Genomic DNA, 13,868 nt, shown 5'->3' on the forward strand with positions numbered 1-13,868 from the left:
ATAACATGTCCAGCAGAACAGAGAGTCAGTGCTGTAAGAAAACACTTTACAAAAATAAATAAATACATTGCGCTATATACATAACTCCGGGGATATTTAGGCCGAGTTTCTCTTCCAAATGTCGTCGTGATTTTTCCTTTCATTTTTTCTACATATAACCGGCATCTGCAGGCTGATGAATTTTCTGTGAGCAGCTTTACATAAGTATTTTTAAGTGGATTTTCCGGAACTTGAACTAAGGACTTTCGGTCTAGTAAGCGGGCATACTACCATCAGACCAGAACGCCGGCTTCTTTATTCGAGATAAATGAAGCTGCAAAAGAGACCATAGTATTTTTTTTTTTCTAATTTCTTGTCGGGACCAGAGATAAAAAGATGAGCTACATTGGGTGTGGCTTAACTCTTCTTATGGTTTTTATTATCTTCCTGGAATAACGTTCAAACGGAGGTCATCTGCAAGGCACTTATATAACCAAGAACTCCAGACTCTATAGTTGCACGGATCGATTCTATGCTCATGAGTAAAGTCGTTTCTATGTAAAAATGCTACCAGGTTAAGCGTGCTATCGTCTCTTCAATGGACTCTGATATTTAATGAAATTCTTAAAATTCAGGGCATAAGGAACGCATACGTCAATGACTTTGTGATTCTGCTTAAGGGTAATACAACGATTAGTGAGCTTATGGAAACGACACAAAAATTTCCTCCTTCAATTTGTCGAGGCTAAACGGCACAGCGAGAAAGCTCTCTTCTGAGAACAAATATCTTGTAATGATTATCGACTGCAAAATAAGTTGGAAAAGGAACATTGTCATGCAGTGTCTGCCATGCAGAGGTCTATGCAATAGAAGAAACCGCAAGGATGCTCCTGGAGGGTACTGTCTTAGACATCGTGCGCAGTTCTTGAGCCTCGCTGGCGTCCATAAGACATCTCAATGCCTCCCTTTGCTGGGGCTTTGGACACAGCCATATTGAGTAGATTGAATTTGCAGCTTAGCAAAAGGTCCCGAAATCCATATGAGCTAGGCGGACAACTCAGTACGACTACCGCTGGATAGTCCCCTGAGGAAAATTGAGAAGTATGAGATTAGGGCCACCTTCGTACTATATCCTTTAGTGAATTGTCTGCCATAAAAAGTTTCTAGTTTCATCTACCGTTATCTATAGGTAAATGCTGCTGATTTAAAGGACAAAATTAAGAGCTATTCGTCACAAATTTGTAGAGAGGATTTCTCTCAATCTTTTGGGGGAATATAATGCCAAGTAATTTTTTTTTTTTTTAATTTTTATCTCTCAGCACTTTTTTAATATTGCTAAAGTGATTGAAGTCGTTTAGTGTTGCAAAGAGGCTCTGGCCTTCATAAAAACAAACGAAAATACTCGGATGTTATAAGATTGTGTAAGATTTTGCTTCTTGTAAGATAAATTATTATTTTTCTGTTATAAGTTTTTTTCACTCACCATTTCATCAACATAATCTTTAGTGCGTGTGCCTGTAGATTTAGTGGAGGTGCCGACATTTTGGTGCAATGGCCCACCAACTTGAGTGCTTTCATTTTTAGCTACGTCAATGTCTTGCTGACCGCCAACGAGTCCATCGTCTGGACCCACTTGTGATCCAACATGATTTTGTGTGCATAAATCATTTGTTCCAGTAGCAACTCCGGATACCATTACGCTTGGAGTACCCGTGTTAACGCCTGCATTAGCTGCGCCCATATTTGGATCTTGTGACTTAACTGTTCTACCCAATGTGTCTAGAATTAATAAAAATGGATAAAAATTAGCCAGTTGGTTAAAAACTTATTATTTATCGACGGAAATTATTTGATCACGATCTTATTTTCATGGTGAAATTCCTCAACAAAACATTAATCATGATATCTATCATTCGTTATATTGCTGTTTTTTTTCATTCGTTGTCTGTCTATTTTAAGCCAAACACTTTGCCATCGCTTTAAAAGCAGCTTGCCTTTGACTTGTAAGTGGGAGCAAGATTTAGTATCAAAAGTGTTTGAAATTTGTATTAGGAAACCTAGGAAGTATTCTACAACCTTTTCCAATACCTTCTAGAGACAGTGAATAACCCTGATGTAAATTTATACAATTGCTGTATATTTATGCACCGTTAGTCGTATTATGGTAAACACATACTATAAAACGCAGAAAGCTATGCCAATTGTTAGTGCAGCTAAAAACCAAAAAGCTTTTGTGCAAATAATGCGCATGCGCTAAAAAGATATACTTGACCGAGGGTACACTGCACAGTGGCTTAGGTTGTACTAAAAACCGAAAAAAATCAACATCTACATACGTCAAACTTTAATATATTTTTAGAGAACTTAAGACTAAGGGGTTATCGAGGTCGCTGGTTACGAATATTAAACTTGTTTTACTATATTAAATTTGGCGCATCCAAAGCAGCGGACAGGTTTTTCAAAATCTAACTTGATTTAACTGAAGTTTGAGTTTACTTATTACAAATCAAAATAACTTTTCTTAAATGGCCAGGCGGCAGCTAATATTTTTATGCATTAACATTAGATCAGGATGTGGCTACCTTTAGAAAATAAAAAAAAAATGTTTCATTTAGAATGACATAAAAACAAGTAAAGGTGTCTAAGTTCGGGTGTAACCGAACATTATATACTCAGCGTGAGCTTCAATTGTACATTTCATTTCAGATAAATTACTTTTCTACATAACACGTGGCACCGCCGGTTAAAAAAAAATATTTCCCCATTTACTCTTACAATAAAACTTGATAAGTGAAATATCATTGATTCAAAACTATTTTTTGCTAAGTTATAACTTATTATTCTAGTCTACGACCCGTTAAATTTGTTTTATATAAAAGAAGGCGTGGTCTTTGACCGATGCCGTCCATTTTTACTAGAAATATTTTCTGCTATAAGGAAAATATGTGTACACAATTTCATTACGATATATTAATTGTTCTTCCAGCTATGGCTCCCGAAACAAAGAAAATTGGTTAGTCATAAAAGGGGCAGTGCCACACCCATTTTCAAAATTTTTAGTGTTTTCCAATTTAATGTTATAATAAAATTTATAAAGTAAAATCCTATTGATACAAAGCTCTTTTTCGCTAAGATATAGCTTATTTTATTCGTCCACGACCCCTTTAAAAGTCTTTTATATAAAAGTGGGCGTGGTCCTTAACCGATTTCGCTAATGTTTCTTCAAAGCATTCCCTATAGTAAAGGCAACCTCTCTGCGATAGGTTTAACGATTTTTGGTTTATGATTAAAAATATTTGTAAAAGTGATTTTATCAAAGGTAGGCGGTGCCATGCCCATTTTAAACATTTTTTTCTAATCTTTATCAAGTCACAATATCAGTCTACACGACAAATTTCAACATTCTAGGTGCATTATTTACTAAATAATCAGGTTTTTTGTGTGTTTCCAAAATGTTATATATATAAAAAGTGGGCGTGGTTATCATCCGATTTCGCTCATTTTCAATACCAATCTATTCTGGGTCCAGATAAGTTCGTGTACAAAATTTTGTAAAGAACTCTAAATATTTACTCAAGGAGAAATATTTACTCAAGGACAGAAGGATGGACGGACGGACGGATGGACATGGCTCAATCATTTTTTTTTTTTTTCGATACTGATGATTTTAATATATGGAAGCCTATATCTACCTCGATTCCATTATACCTGTACAACCAGCCGTTATCCAATCAAATTTAATATACTCTGTGTGCAAAGCACGCTGAGTATAAAAAAGCAAAAAATATAAACTAAGTTATTTATAAGGAAGGAAGGCTTAGTTCGGGTGTAACCGAACATTACATACTCAGCTGCCAAATTATAGCATGCAAAACCTTCAAATTACCTTCTTTTAAAAGTGGGCGGTGCCACGCCCATTGTCCAAACTTTTACCAATTTTCTATTTTGCGTCATAAGGTCAATCCACCTACCAAGTTTCATCGCTTTATCCATCTTCGTTAATGAATTATCGCACTTTTTCCGTTTTTCGAAATTTTCGATATCGAAAAAGTGGGCGTGGTTATAGTCCGATTTCGAACATTTTAAATAGCGATCGGAGATTAGTGCCCAGAAACTTACATACCAAATTTCATTAATACACCTCAAAATTTACTCAAGTTATCGTGCTTACGGCAGACGGACGGACATGGCTAAACGAATTTCTATTTCGCCCAGATCATTTTAATATATAGAAGTCTATATCTATCTCGATAAGTTTCTGCCTTTATGGGAACAAAGTTAATTACTCTGTGAGCTCTGCTCAGCTGAGTATAAAAATTTGCGCACGACGATGATTACTAGCTCATGTTTCTGAATTTCACTTCTTCATCAGGGAGTTGAGCTTTGAACTCGAAATCTTTTGCATTAATGCTGTTGTAAAGGCCGATGCCTCTACCCACACATCCATATGAAACACGCGCTTTGAAATTTGTCTTAATATGAGCCTTCCTCGCTAATTAAATACATATAAATAGTATTATCAGTAATGCACTGCTAGTAAATCCAATGTCACTAATCAAGTTTTGTTGAACGAGCATAAAAATATTAGGGACAAATACAAAACGTGCAGCGGAGCAAAGAGGCATTTGCGTTAACACGTCGAGTTCAAAAGTCAGCTCCGGAAAAGCTAGCTGATGAAGCAGTGAAATTCAAAAACATTAACTAACCATCGCCGTGTGTAAATTTTGTAATTTTTCTATAATATCAGCAATCAAAAAAAAATTTTCGAGTCTATTTCAGAATAAATTTTGAGAAACCCAGCAGTAAAATAAACCAGCTTCAAGTGCCCTTTCTTATTATATTTAAGACTTAAATCCGACTTTAAGTAAGATTGATTTTTATTTTATTTTACCTTTCAGCTTTTAACTGAATGTGAAGGTTTTTTGCATGTATAAATATCTTATCAATCCCCAAATTACAAAACAACTAAAGGCCCAAACACATTCAACTTTTGCTTCGTTTTGGCACGTCTTAATCCTCAATCCACAGTCAATGCAACGGCAACGGCTGTTTTGCTGGAGTTGTCAGGTCTTTTCTTTTCCGCCTTACAGTTTCGCCAAAATTTGTTTTGTTTTCTATTAATTTTATTCTAATTTAAAAAATATAAGGGCAATTCTTTCAGTCCAGAAAACGTAGTAAACGTTTTCTACATCAAATATACCTACAACACTCAGGGAACGCACCACTTACACAACTAATATGCTTTCCATCTGATCATGCCTGTAGCGCCAAAAGTTAAATATGAAGTAGATACATTATGCATTTAAAAAGTTTACAAAACTGCACAGCACAGACATTTTTTTAAGCTATTGCATTGATTTTATCGCGGGCTTGACGACTAAATCAAAAAAAACCGTAACGGATATTTGTCAAAAAAGATCCGAAAAGGTTCGAAAAGGTTCGTAAAGGTTCGGTGTTAGCAACAGGCCAAATACATAAAATTGGATCTCTATCATAATCAGCGGTGGGCAGGTTACCAAATTGAGAATGTGTTAGTAAACACGAACACGTAGCGAGCACGAAAGCAAAATCAATTATTTTAGTTTGATTTCAATGCTTGAACGGTGAACAAGTGTCACACTCTTTGGTACTCTGTTTTAAGCGCGCATGCGACGCTCCCTCACCGTACGACCATCGAAATCAAACTAAGAGAGCTTTCGTTGATTTTCACGAAGTAGCCCTTGTGCTATCGCTTATCGTATACATATATGGTCGCTTACAAGCCAACCTAATAAAACCGCGCTGCGTTTTTTTAGCGCACGCAAACAACCGGCGTTTTTGCCCTAACCCAAACAAGCATGCGTTGCGACAATGTAAAGCATGTGTGCAAACGTCAAATCTAAATGTCACGCAGAACGGAAATTGGAAATCGAGTTAGGTTTTCACGCAGCAAATTCAATTTGGGTTGCTCTCATACAAGTTGTATGTGCATGAGACATTTTTGACAGAAAATTACTTGCGTGCGTTTATATTAGGTTGGCTTGTTAGCAGGTGCTAAGCTCACGCCCACCCCGGATCATAAAGTTAAAGTTAAAGTTAAAGTGAATGTTAAAGTTAAAGCGAAAGTTAAAGTTAAAAATAAAGTTAAAGTTAAAGTAAAAGTTAAAGTTAAAATTAAAGATAAAGTTAAAGTGAATGTTAAAGTTAAAGCGAAAGTTAAAATTAAAAATAAAGTTAAAGTTAAAGTGAATGTTAAAGTTAAAAATAAAGTTAAAGTTAAAGTTAAAAATAAAGTTAAAGTTAAAGTTAAAGTGAATGTTAAAGTTAAAGTGAAAGTTAAAGTTAAAAATAAAGTTGAAGTTAAAGTTAAAGTGAAAGTTAAATATTAACTTCTCATTTATTCAATAAAAGTAAAAAATTTGTTTTCTTATCGGTCACCACGCTTAAAAAGGTTAACTTGAATTAATATCAAAGACAAAACTTGAATTAATATCAAAGAAAACAAAATGTTGCATAAATATTATAATTGCATAAGTTGATAATATGCAATAGCTTTACCGCGGCAGTCCCCGAGTGCCACACGTCCTTTTTTTTATTAAAATATCAGTCTCAACGTTCTTGTCACATTTATAAACTTTTCAAATATACATGAGTTTGTGTATAGAAAATGTAGAAACCGTAGAAAAAAAATTTTACAAATGTCTTTTGTTGTTGCGTGTAGAAAACTTGTGACAGTATAATGAAAAACTTTCTACATTTTCTATAGATTTTAGACAGAGAGAATACCCCTTATTTCCTTTTTGGAACTAAGAAATATGTTATTTACATTTTTTAAATAACGAAAAATTAAAATTAGATCTTCTCTTTTTGTGTTCATTGCGGCAGGAAAAATTTCAATGTGCTTTCAAAGTGACGCCAGCGCCAAAATGTCGCAAAACTCGAATGTGTCCAGGCCTTAAGAGTCACATCATATAGCTAGGATAGTCTTCGTAGTACCAGAACAATATTTTCAGTAGCGAATATGGTTATATCAAATTTAAGGCCCGGTTTTTCAGTAGTTGGTTAAGCTAAGCTTACACTAAGGTTGCTTAAACTCTAGTCAAATTTAAACTCCAGTTAAACTAATGAGCCAGTTTTTCAGTCACAGTTTAAGGCCGCCTTTGGGGTAGGCTTTTTTGTACGGCAACATTGGTTTTTTATTATCTAGCAGATACGGCAACAGCTGGATATTGTTTACCCAACAAACATGGAAGAAATATTTCCCAGCGAAATATATATCTAGTTCCGAAGGTGATATCCAACATCATTATTTAATTCATTCTTAAACCAGATAGTTCTCGAGTTGATGTCGAACTTCGTTCTCAACTCACTATCCAACCTTTGAAAAATTGTTTAAAATTTAGAGTTCTCGAGTTGGTCTTCAACGTCATTCTTATTTTCAAATTATTATCCAACCATTCAGAGATTTAAATGTACAATTATAAAAAATAAAAAATAAATGGGCCGAGCTGCTCTTCCAATTTCGTCGAGCTCCTCTTGATTTTTTCCTACAAATTGGCGGGACGGGGCCTACTTGTTTTATATCGACTATGAACGGCATCTGCAAGGCAGATGAGTTTTCACTGAGAGCTTTTCATGGCAGAATTACGTTCGGAGTGTTTGCCAAACACTGCCGAGGGGCACCCCGATTAGAAAATTTTCTTCTAATTGAAAAAACTGTTTTCTAAAATTTTGATGTTGCTTTGCGCGGGGCGTGAACACAGGACCTTCGGTGTGGATGGCGGAGCACGCTACCATCACACCACGGCGGCCGCCAAGTAAATATCCAACACATTTCTCCAGTTAATATCCTACATCGAGTTCAGATGGAGGTGAAAAAAAACCTCCAAGGTGGTACCACCAAAACCAGCAGCTGTTTATTGTGAGAAATAAATACCTGGTTGATAGCAGTAATGAAGCGTAATTAATTCAAAATAAAATATAGATATTTTATTTTATTTTCGTGAAAATACTGCAGTATGGAATCTTACATTTGAGTCCAGTTAGAGATCCACAAGTTGGGAATTCAATTTTTTCAACTTAAGTAATAGCATTTTGGCCTTATAAAAAATTCCCCCTTTTGGTGAGTACGCTATGAATCTCGAGTTGAGCCACTGTTTCGAAACAACTCTTGAAATTTTAGAAGTATGCCTATTAATCAACATGAGCTCTAATGATACTTTAGCCCAAATGCTTGTTTGGTATATTCGAAGCCATTTCGAACGAACCCAAATAGTTGATACGTTAACTAGAGTTTTACCCTGCCAGATCGGCCGCTTAAGCTCAGCTTAAACTTTAGTTAAAGTAGACTGAAAAACTGCAGAATAACGTTAAGCGTAGGTTAACTGACAAACTGAGTTGTACTTGTACTGAAAAACCGGGCCTAAGAAAGCAGAAACCAAACTTACGCTGTTAAACATAAAACCATAAAATTTTTAAAACTGTGATAATTACTTCTATAGAGAGGAGAGGAGACCATAATGCTGATAATAACCAAATTTTGTAGTAACACGACTTTAGCTGTTATTGCTTATAACTATGTAAATATGTAGTAAGTGTTCTTACTTACCCTGTCCGCCAACTGTGTTCATAGATTGGTTTCCTACACCACTACTGGCTACATTATCATACAACGAAGTGCTGCTGGTGGCATTTGCCATCACCTTTTGCTGTCCATCTACATCCGTTATGCGAGAGCCTACTGAGCGTGGCAAAGTTGATGAACCTGCAAGATGTGAATGAGGTGTGATGAGATTGCGATGGCGAAGTATGTACGTATGTATGTATTTATGCATATATGTATGTATGTATGTAAGGAGGTAGGTTATACAATGTTAGCATGTTTGAATGTGTATATGTAAGTAATTATATGAGGTGTATGAGGTAATGGAAATCGTTTGACATTCTTTGTTTATGCAATAGTATGAGAGGATACTTGCGTATATATGTATGTATGTATGTATATACCTGTGTATATATTGTAACTACATATGTACATGTCTAGTAGGATCAGTGAATGATAACTATGTAAATATGTTTGTAAGTGTGAGTGTAATTGTGTGGAGGATTTTTATTGGATTACAGGCGGATATTGGGTTGTTGGAATAAAGTGCTATGAAAGTAGATAAGTAAATAAAAGATAGGCAATAATATTGTTATGTAAGCAGAGGAATGTCGTCCTTTTGTATGCGTAGTTCTAGTGCGTTCGTTCATACATATATACATACGCATATATGTATGAATATTGTCACAGCCACAAAAATAATTGATAAAATTGTAAACTTGCATGAAAGTGAATAAAGTTCGTCATCTAACCCGTCTAAGTTTGCACGAGCTCATCGTTTTAGTTGGAAAAAAAGCCACATTGAAGTCTTGCCGAAATTGCCTTAAGCTACCATTTTTAATATTACCAACTAAATTAAATTTATAATTGCTATATTTACGCAATATAATTAAACTGCATACCCGCCTGTAATTGACTGACAGCAACCATTTACAATATCTGGAAAAAATCTTTGTGTAGACACATTTCGTTGCCACCTGAGTTAAGAAGGCTGTGAGGTCGCAAAGAATGAATTTGTGGACTTCAATATCACTACTCCCAAATGAAGGGCTTCACAAAGGCACCAATAACTAAAACCTACTTTATTTGCTGATGTTTGCGACCTCGAAGATATTAAAAGTTGCCGCAACTACATGTTCGTAGGCAAATCACATATTTTTCTTGTGTCCTAAAGTTATTGACAAAAGTGCTTCACAAAAGTACTTCAGAAAATACTTCAGGAAACGTAATATGAATTAGTCAATCTTCAGCAAACCGTTTCAGAATGAATATACAGCTGATCAAAAAATTTATTTGCCGTCCACTTTATTCTGAAATATGTACATAGGTACTTCGGTGCGGTAGCCGATAACGCTACAACACTGTAGCGTTTGCCTTCTGTATAGCATGTTCCTATTTTGACATACAGTATAAGACGGCGGCCGCCATGGTGTGGTGGTAGTGCACCGCCTATTACACCGAAGATCCTGGGTTCACGCGCCAAGCAAAGCAACGTCAAAAAGTTAGAAATAATTTTTCTCAATTAGAAGAAATTTTTTCTAAGCGTGGTCGCCCCTCGCCAGTGTTTGGCAAACACTACGAATGTAATTCTCAGAAAAAAACTCTGGAGACTGCATAAATTGTCCCGCCAATTTGTAGGAAAAACATAAAGGAGCACGACGCAAATTCGAACAGAAGCTCGGCCTAAAATCTCTTCGGAGCTTATCGCGTCTTATATTTATTTATTTTATAAAAATTTTGAAATGCAACTGAATTACAGTAAGTGGTTTCTCAAAGGCTTCTGAAGTCCAATTTACTATTCTGATGTACAACTAAAGGTTTCTGAAGTCTAGTTTACGGTTTCAGAATTTAAATTGACTTTTCTGAAATACATATTACGTTTTCCGAATATACTTGACTACTCTAAAGTACATTTTTCTCTAAAGTACAGTTTATCGATTCTGCATTAAAAACGATTATTCTAAAGAACATTTTATTGTTTCTAAACAGCATTACATAGTTTCTGAAGTACACTTGGAAAAGCTGTAGAAAGCTTGAAATGTTTTTCAGAAGAAGTTAAATTTATTTCAGATAATCCCATATGTTTATCAGAAAATACATTAGTATGGAAAGTTCAAATTGCAATAAACTAAAGCCAAATTAATTTGCGACAATCATTCGTGCTGTGACAAAGTAAAAAAAACATTGTCACTAAATCGAGAGATCGGTGATACGAGCACATCAAGTGTGCTATCGATAGGATCAGCAACTCTTTTAAATCTGAGAGTGAACTGAGTCAATCAGTCAATCCAACCGAACATATTTTGAGGGGTTTCGCTTTGCATTGCAAACGGTGCGCGGACTGTAAAGTCACAATAACCAAATACCCGCAAAATATTATATAGGATTCGTGTAATTTATAGTATGCCCAAACCTATGGTTAATTTCGTGCCTCATATTGTAGGAAATAAAAATCAACCCTGCTTCAACTGTAATCCTCTCAATTCTTCATTCATTTTACCCACGGAAGGCAACACTTTTTTTCATATTTAGTTCTTTTATATGCCAAGTTTTTAACGCTTCTTACTGATGCATGCTATAAATTTGCACTATATCGTGCCCTCGTAGTCTTGTATATTTTGCCGTAGGATGCAAACAATCCATGCACCTTGCAAGGCAAAGCGAGTCCCCCTCTAGTATATATATATATAATTATTAGTAACAAGTAAGGAAGGCTAAGTTCGGGTGTAACCGAACTTTACATACTCAGCTGAGAGCTTAGCTGCGCTGGTTTCGTAGGGTTTCGTAGATGTTTTATAAGTGGTTTTTAATTCCATATCACACACGTTTGGGAAATATCGACCAAATTGTAGACCAAGGGTGAGGTTTTTTGGAACGATTTCTTTCATCCTTTGTCAAATAATGGAATATCACCATGTAGGAAAATGAAGCTAGGGTAACCCTGGAATGTGTTTGTATGACATGTGTATCAAATGAATGGTATTAAAAAGTACTAGTATCGCCTGTGGTCGAAATTCGACCAACTTGTATATTTCTCAACTCAGTCTATGCATCCAGTGTTGGAGGTAGTGCAGTAATACGTTAATAGTTAAGCACTGGGTGGAAATATAGCAAACCGGTCTAACTTACTTAAATTTTTCATTAAAATTTTGAATTTGATCTAAGACGTTGTACTTTTTGATTGTATTTTCTTAAATTTTCTACAAACTTTTCAAATGTAATTATATGTAATTATAACGTTTTGGTATGGAGCTCCTTAAACAAAAACATAAAAAATATGTGAAATCAAGTGGAATTTACCTGGAATTATGGTGAAATTACTTGAAATTCAATTGAAAAATAGTTTTTTCCACACCACCCGAGAGGTCCCCGTTGGCCCGCTACCGAAGTTAGTTTTGGATGCTGCGTTCCCCAGCAGGCCTATATCACCCATTTACTTCAATTGTGTCATAATTCAAAAAACACGAACTTTTAGTTAAAAACGAAGAAATGTGCTAAAGGAATTTAGCCTATTTCACGCCACCCGTTAGGTATGCAATTGGCGATTTACCGAGTTTAATTTTGTATAAATACATATTTAAGTGTGACACAAAACGAAAATTTCGAATAGAATAGAGGATACCTTCATAAAAAATAAAAAAAAAAAATAAAAAAAAAAAAATATGTAATGAGAAAGAAGGCAGAGTTCACTAAAAAAATTTTAAATGAAAGAAAAACAAGTAAGGACGGGAATGTATTCGGCTATGCCGAAGACTTCATACCTTTCATGAATGGGGCTGAACAATAATCTTATCCCGTTCGTAACCTCCAAATAATCGGATGTATAAGGTAAGAAATATATAGTGAACAGATGTACATACCTAAACGATTTTTAATTTGGAAATTAATTTTTATATTGGAAATTAAGGGAGAAATTGCCAAAAATCTTTCTATCTGAACGATCGGTTGTATGGGATATAACTATATATAGCTCCGATCAAAGGGATTTTTTCCGAAAATCGTCTATGATATATTAAAATATATATCACCGAGTTTCACGTTTATACTTTTTAAATTAAGGGAGAAATGGCCAAAAATCTTTCTATCTGAACGATCGGTTGTATAGGATATAACTATATATAGCTCCGATCAAAGTGATTTTTTCAGGATATATTCTATGATATATTAAAATATATATCACCGAGTTTCACGTTTATACTTTCTAAATTGCGGCAGGAATGACCAAAATCGTTTTATCTGAACGATCGGTTGTATGGGAGATATATGTTATAGTAGTCCGATTATAACGGATCCGACGAATGTCTAATATAATACAAAAATACATCCCTGTGCCAAATTTTATTGAGATATCTCAAAATTTGAGCAACTAGTTTGCGTTCAAACAGACAGACGGACGGACGGATGGGCAGACGGACATGGCTATATCAACTCAGTTCGTCGCCCTGATCAATCCGGTATACTTAATGGTGAGTCTATCTTCTATATTTCTTAACGTTACAAACATCAGACCAAAGTTAATATACCTTTTCATGTTCATGAAAGGTATACAAAATATGTAATGAGAAAGAAGGCAGAGTTCACTAAGAAAAATTTAAATGAAAGACAAAAAAAATTTAGTACTTAAAGTGCGAAAAAATTAAGTGAAGTGAATAAACAGTTCCATATAAAAACGCAATAAGTGCACTTAGACTTTTTTCCGGGTTTTAATGTTATCATTGTGGATGAAGATTCTAATGTTCGGATATTTAATGTTGGGATCCCCATTGAGATCTATGTACGTAATTAATTTGTATTAAATTTGAAAACACTCCATTTCATGAATATATATGACCATATCTACCATAAAATATCGTCTTTGAACGATATACTACTAAGATATAACAAAGCAGAATAAATTAAAAAGAAAAGAAAAACAAACAAAAACATTGAAATTATTCATAACTTTAAGCGACATAAACAAATTAGGGTTATGGGATCTAAGCATCCGATTAATAGATATATAATCCAACAAAGTTAGCCTAATAAAAAATATAGTGGGTAATATACTGCCTATGCAATACGGCCGATATGATGCCGGTTGCCGAATTGACCTAAAATCAAAAACGTTTTTGGGACGTTTTTTTTTTTCGTTTAATATACAACGTGAAATTTTCCGATTAATTCAGTTGCCTTTAAATAATAATAAACTAAGTTGAAATAAAAGAATATATAATAAAAAAAATTTGCATAAAAACCAATATAAAAAATTTAATGTTATATTTTTGTAGCAAATTTATTTATTTATTTTTTTTGTTCAGTATAAGACGTA

The 13,868-nt window shown here is 34.6% G+C and overlaps 1 protein-coding gene across 9 annotated transcripts in view; it reads right to left on the reverse strand.

The window, feature by feature from the left end:
• sif (still life) overlaps positions 1–13,868 on the reverse strand; it is an 843,636-nt gene that overhangs the window by 794,836 nt on the left and 34,932 nt on the right. For all 9 annotated transcript variants that reach the window (XM_067789261.1, XM_067789264.1, XM_067789263.1 and 6 more), the window contains 2 exons: positions 8,567–8,722; positions 1,463–1,758 (listed from right to left, as the gene is read on the reverse strand). In XM_067789261.1, the coding sequence (XP_067645362.1) occupies positions 1,463–1,758; positions 8,567–8,722 (452 nt within the window). The remainder of the gene's footprint in view (positions 1–1,462; positions 1,759–8,566; positions 8,723–13,868) is intronic.

Source organism: Eurosta solidaginis, chromosome 5 (genome assembly GCF_040869045.1).
Source record: "Eurosta solidaginis isolate ZX-2024a chromosome 5, ASM4086904v1, whole genome shotgun sequence".
NCBI lineage: Eukaryota > Metazoa > Arthropoda > Insecta > Diptera > Tephritidae > Eurosta > Eurosta solidaginis.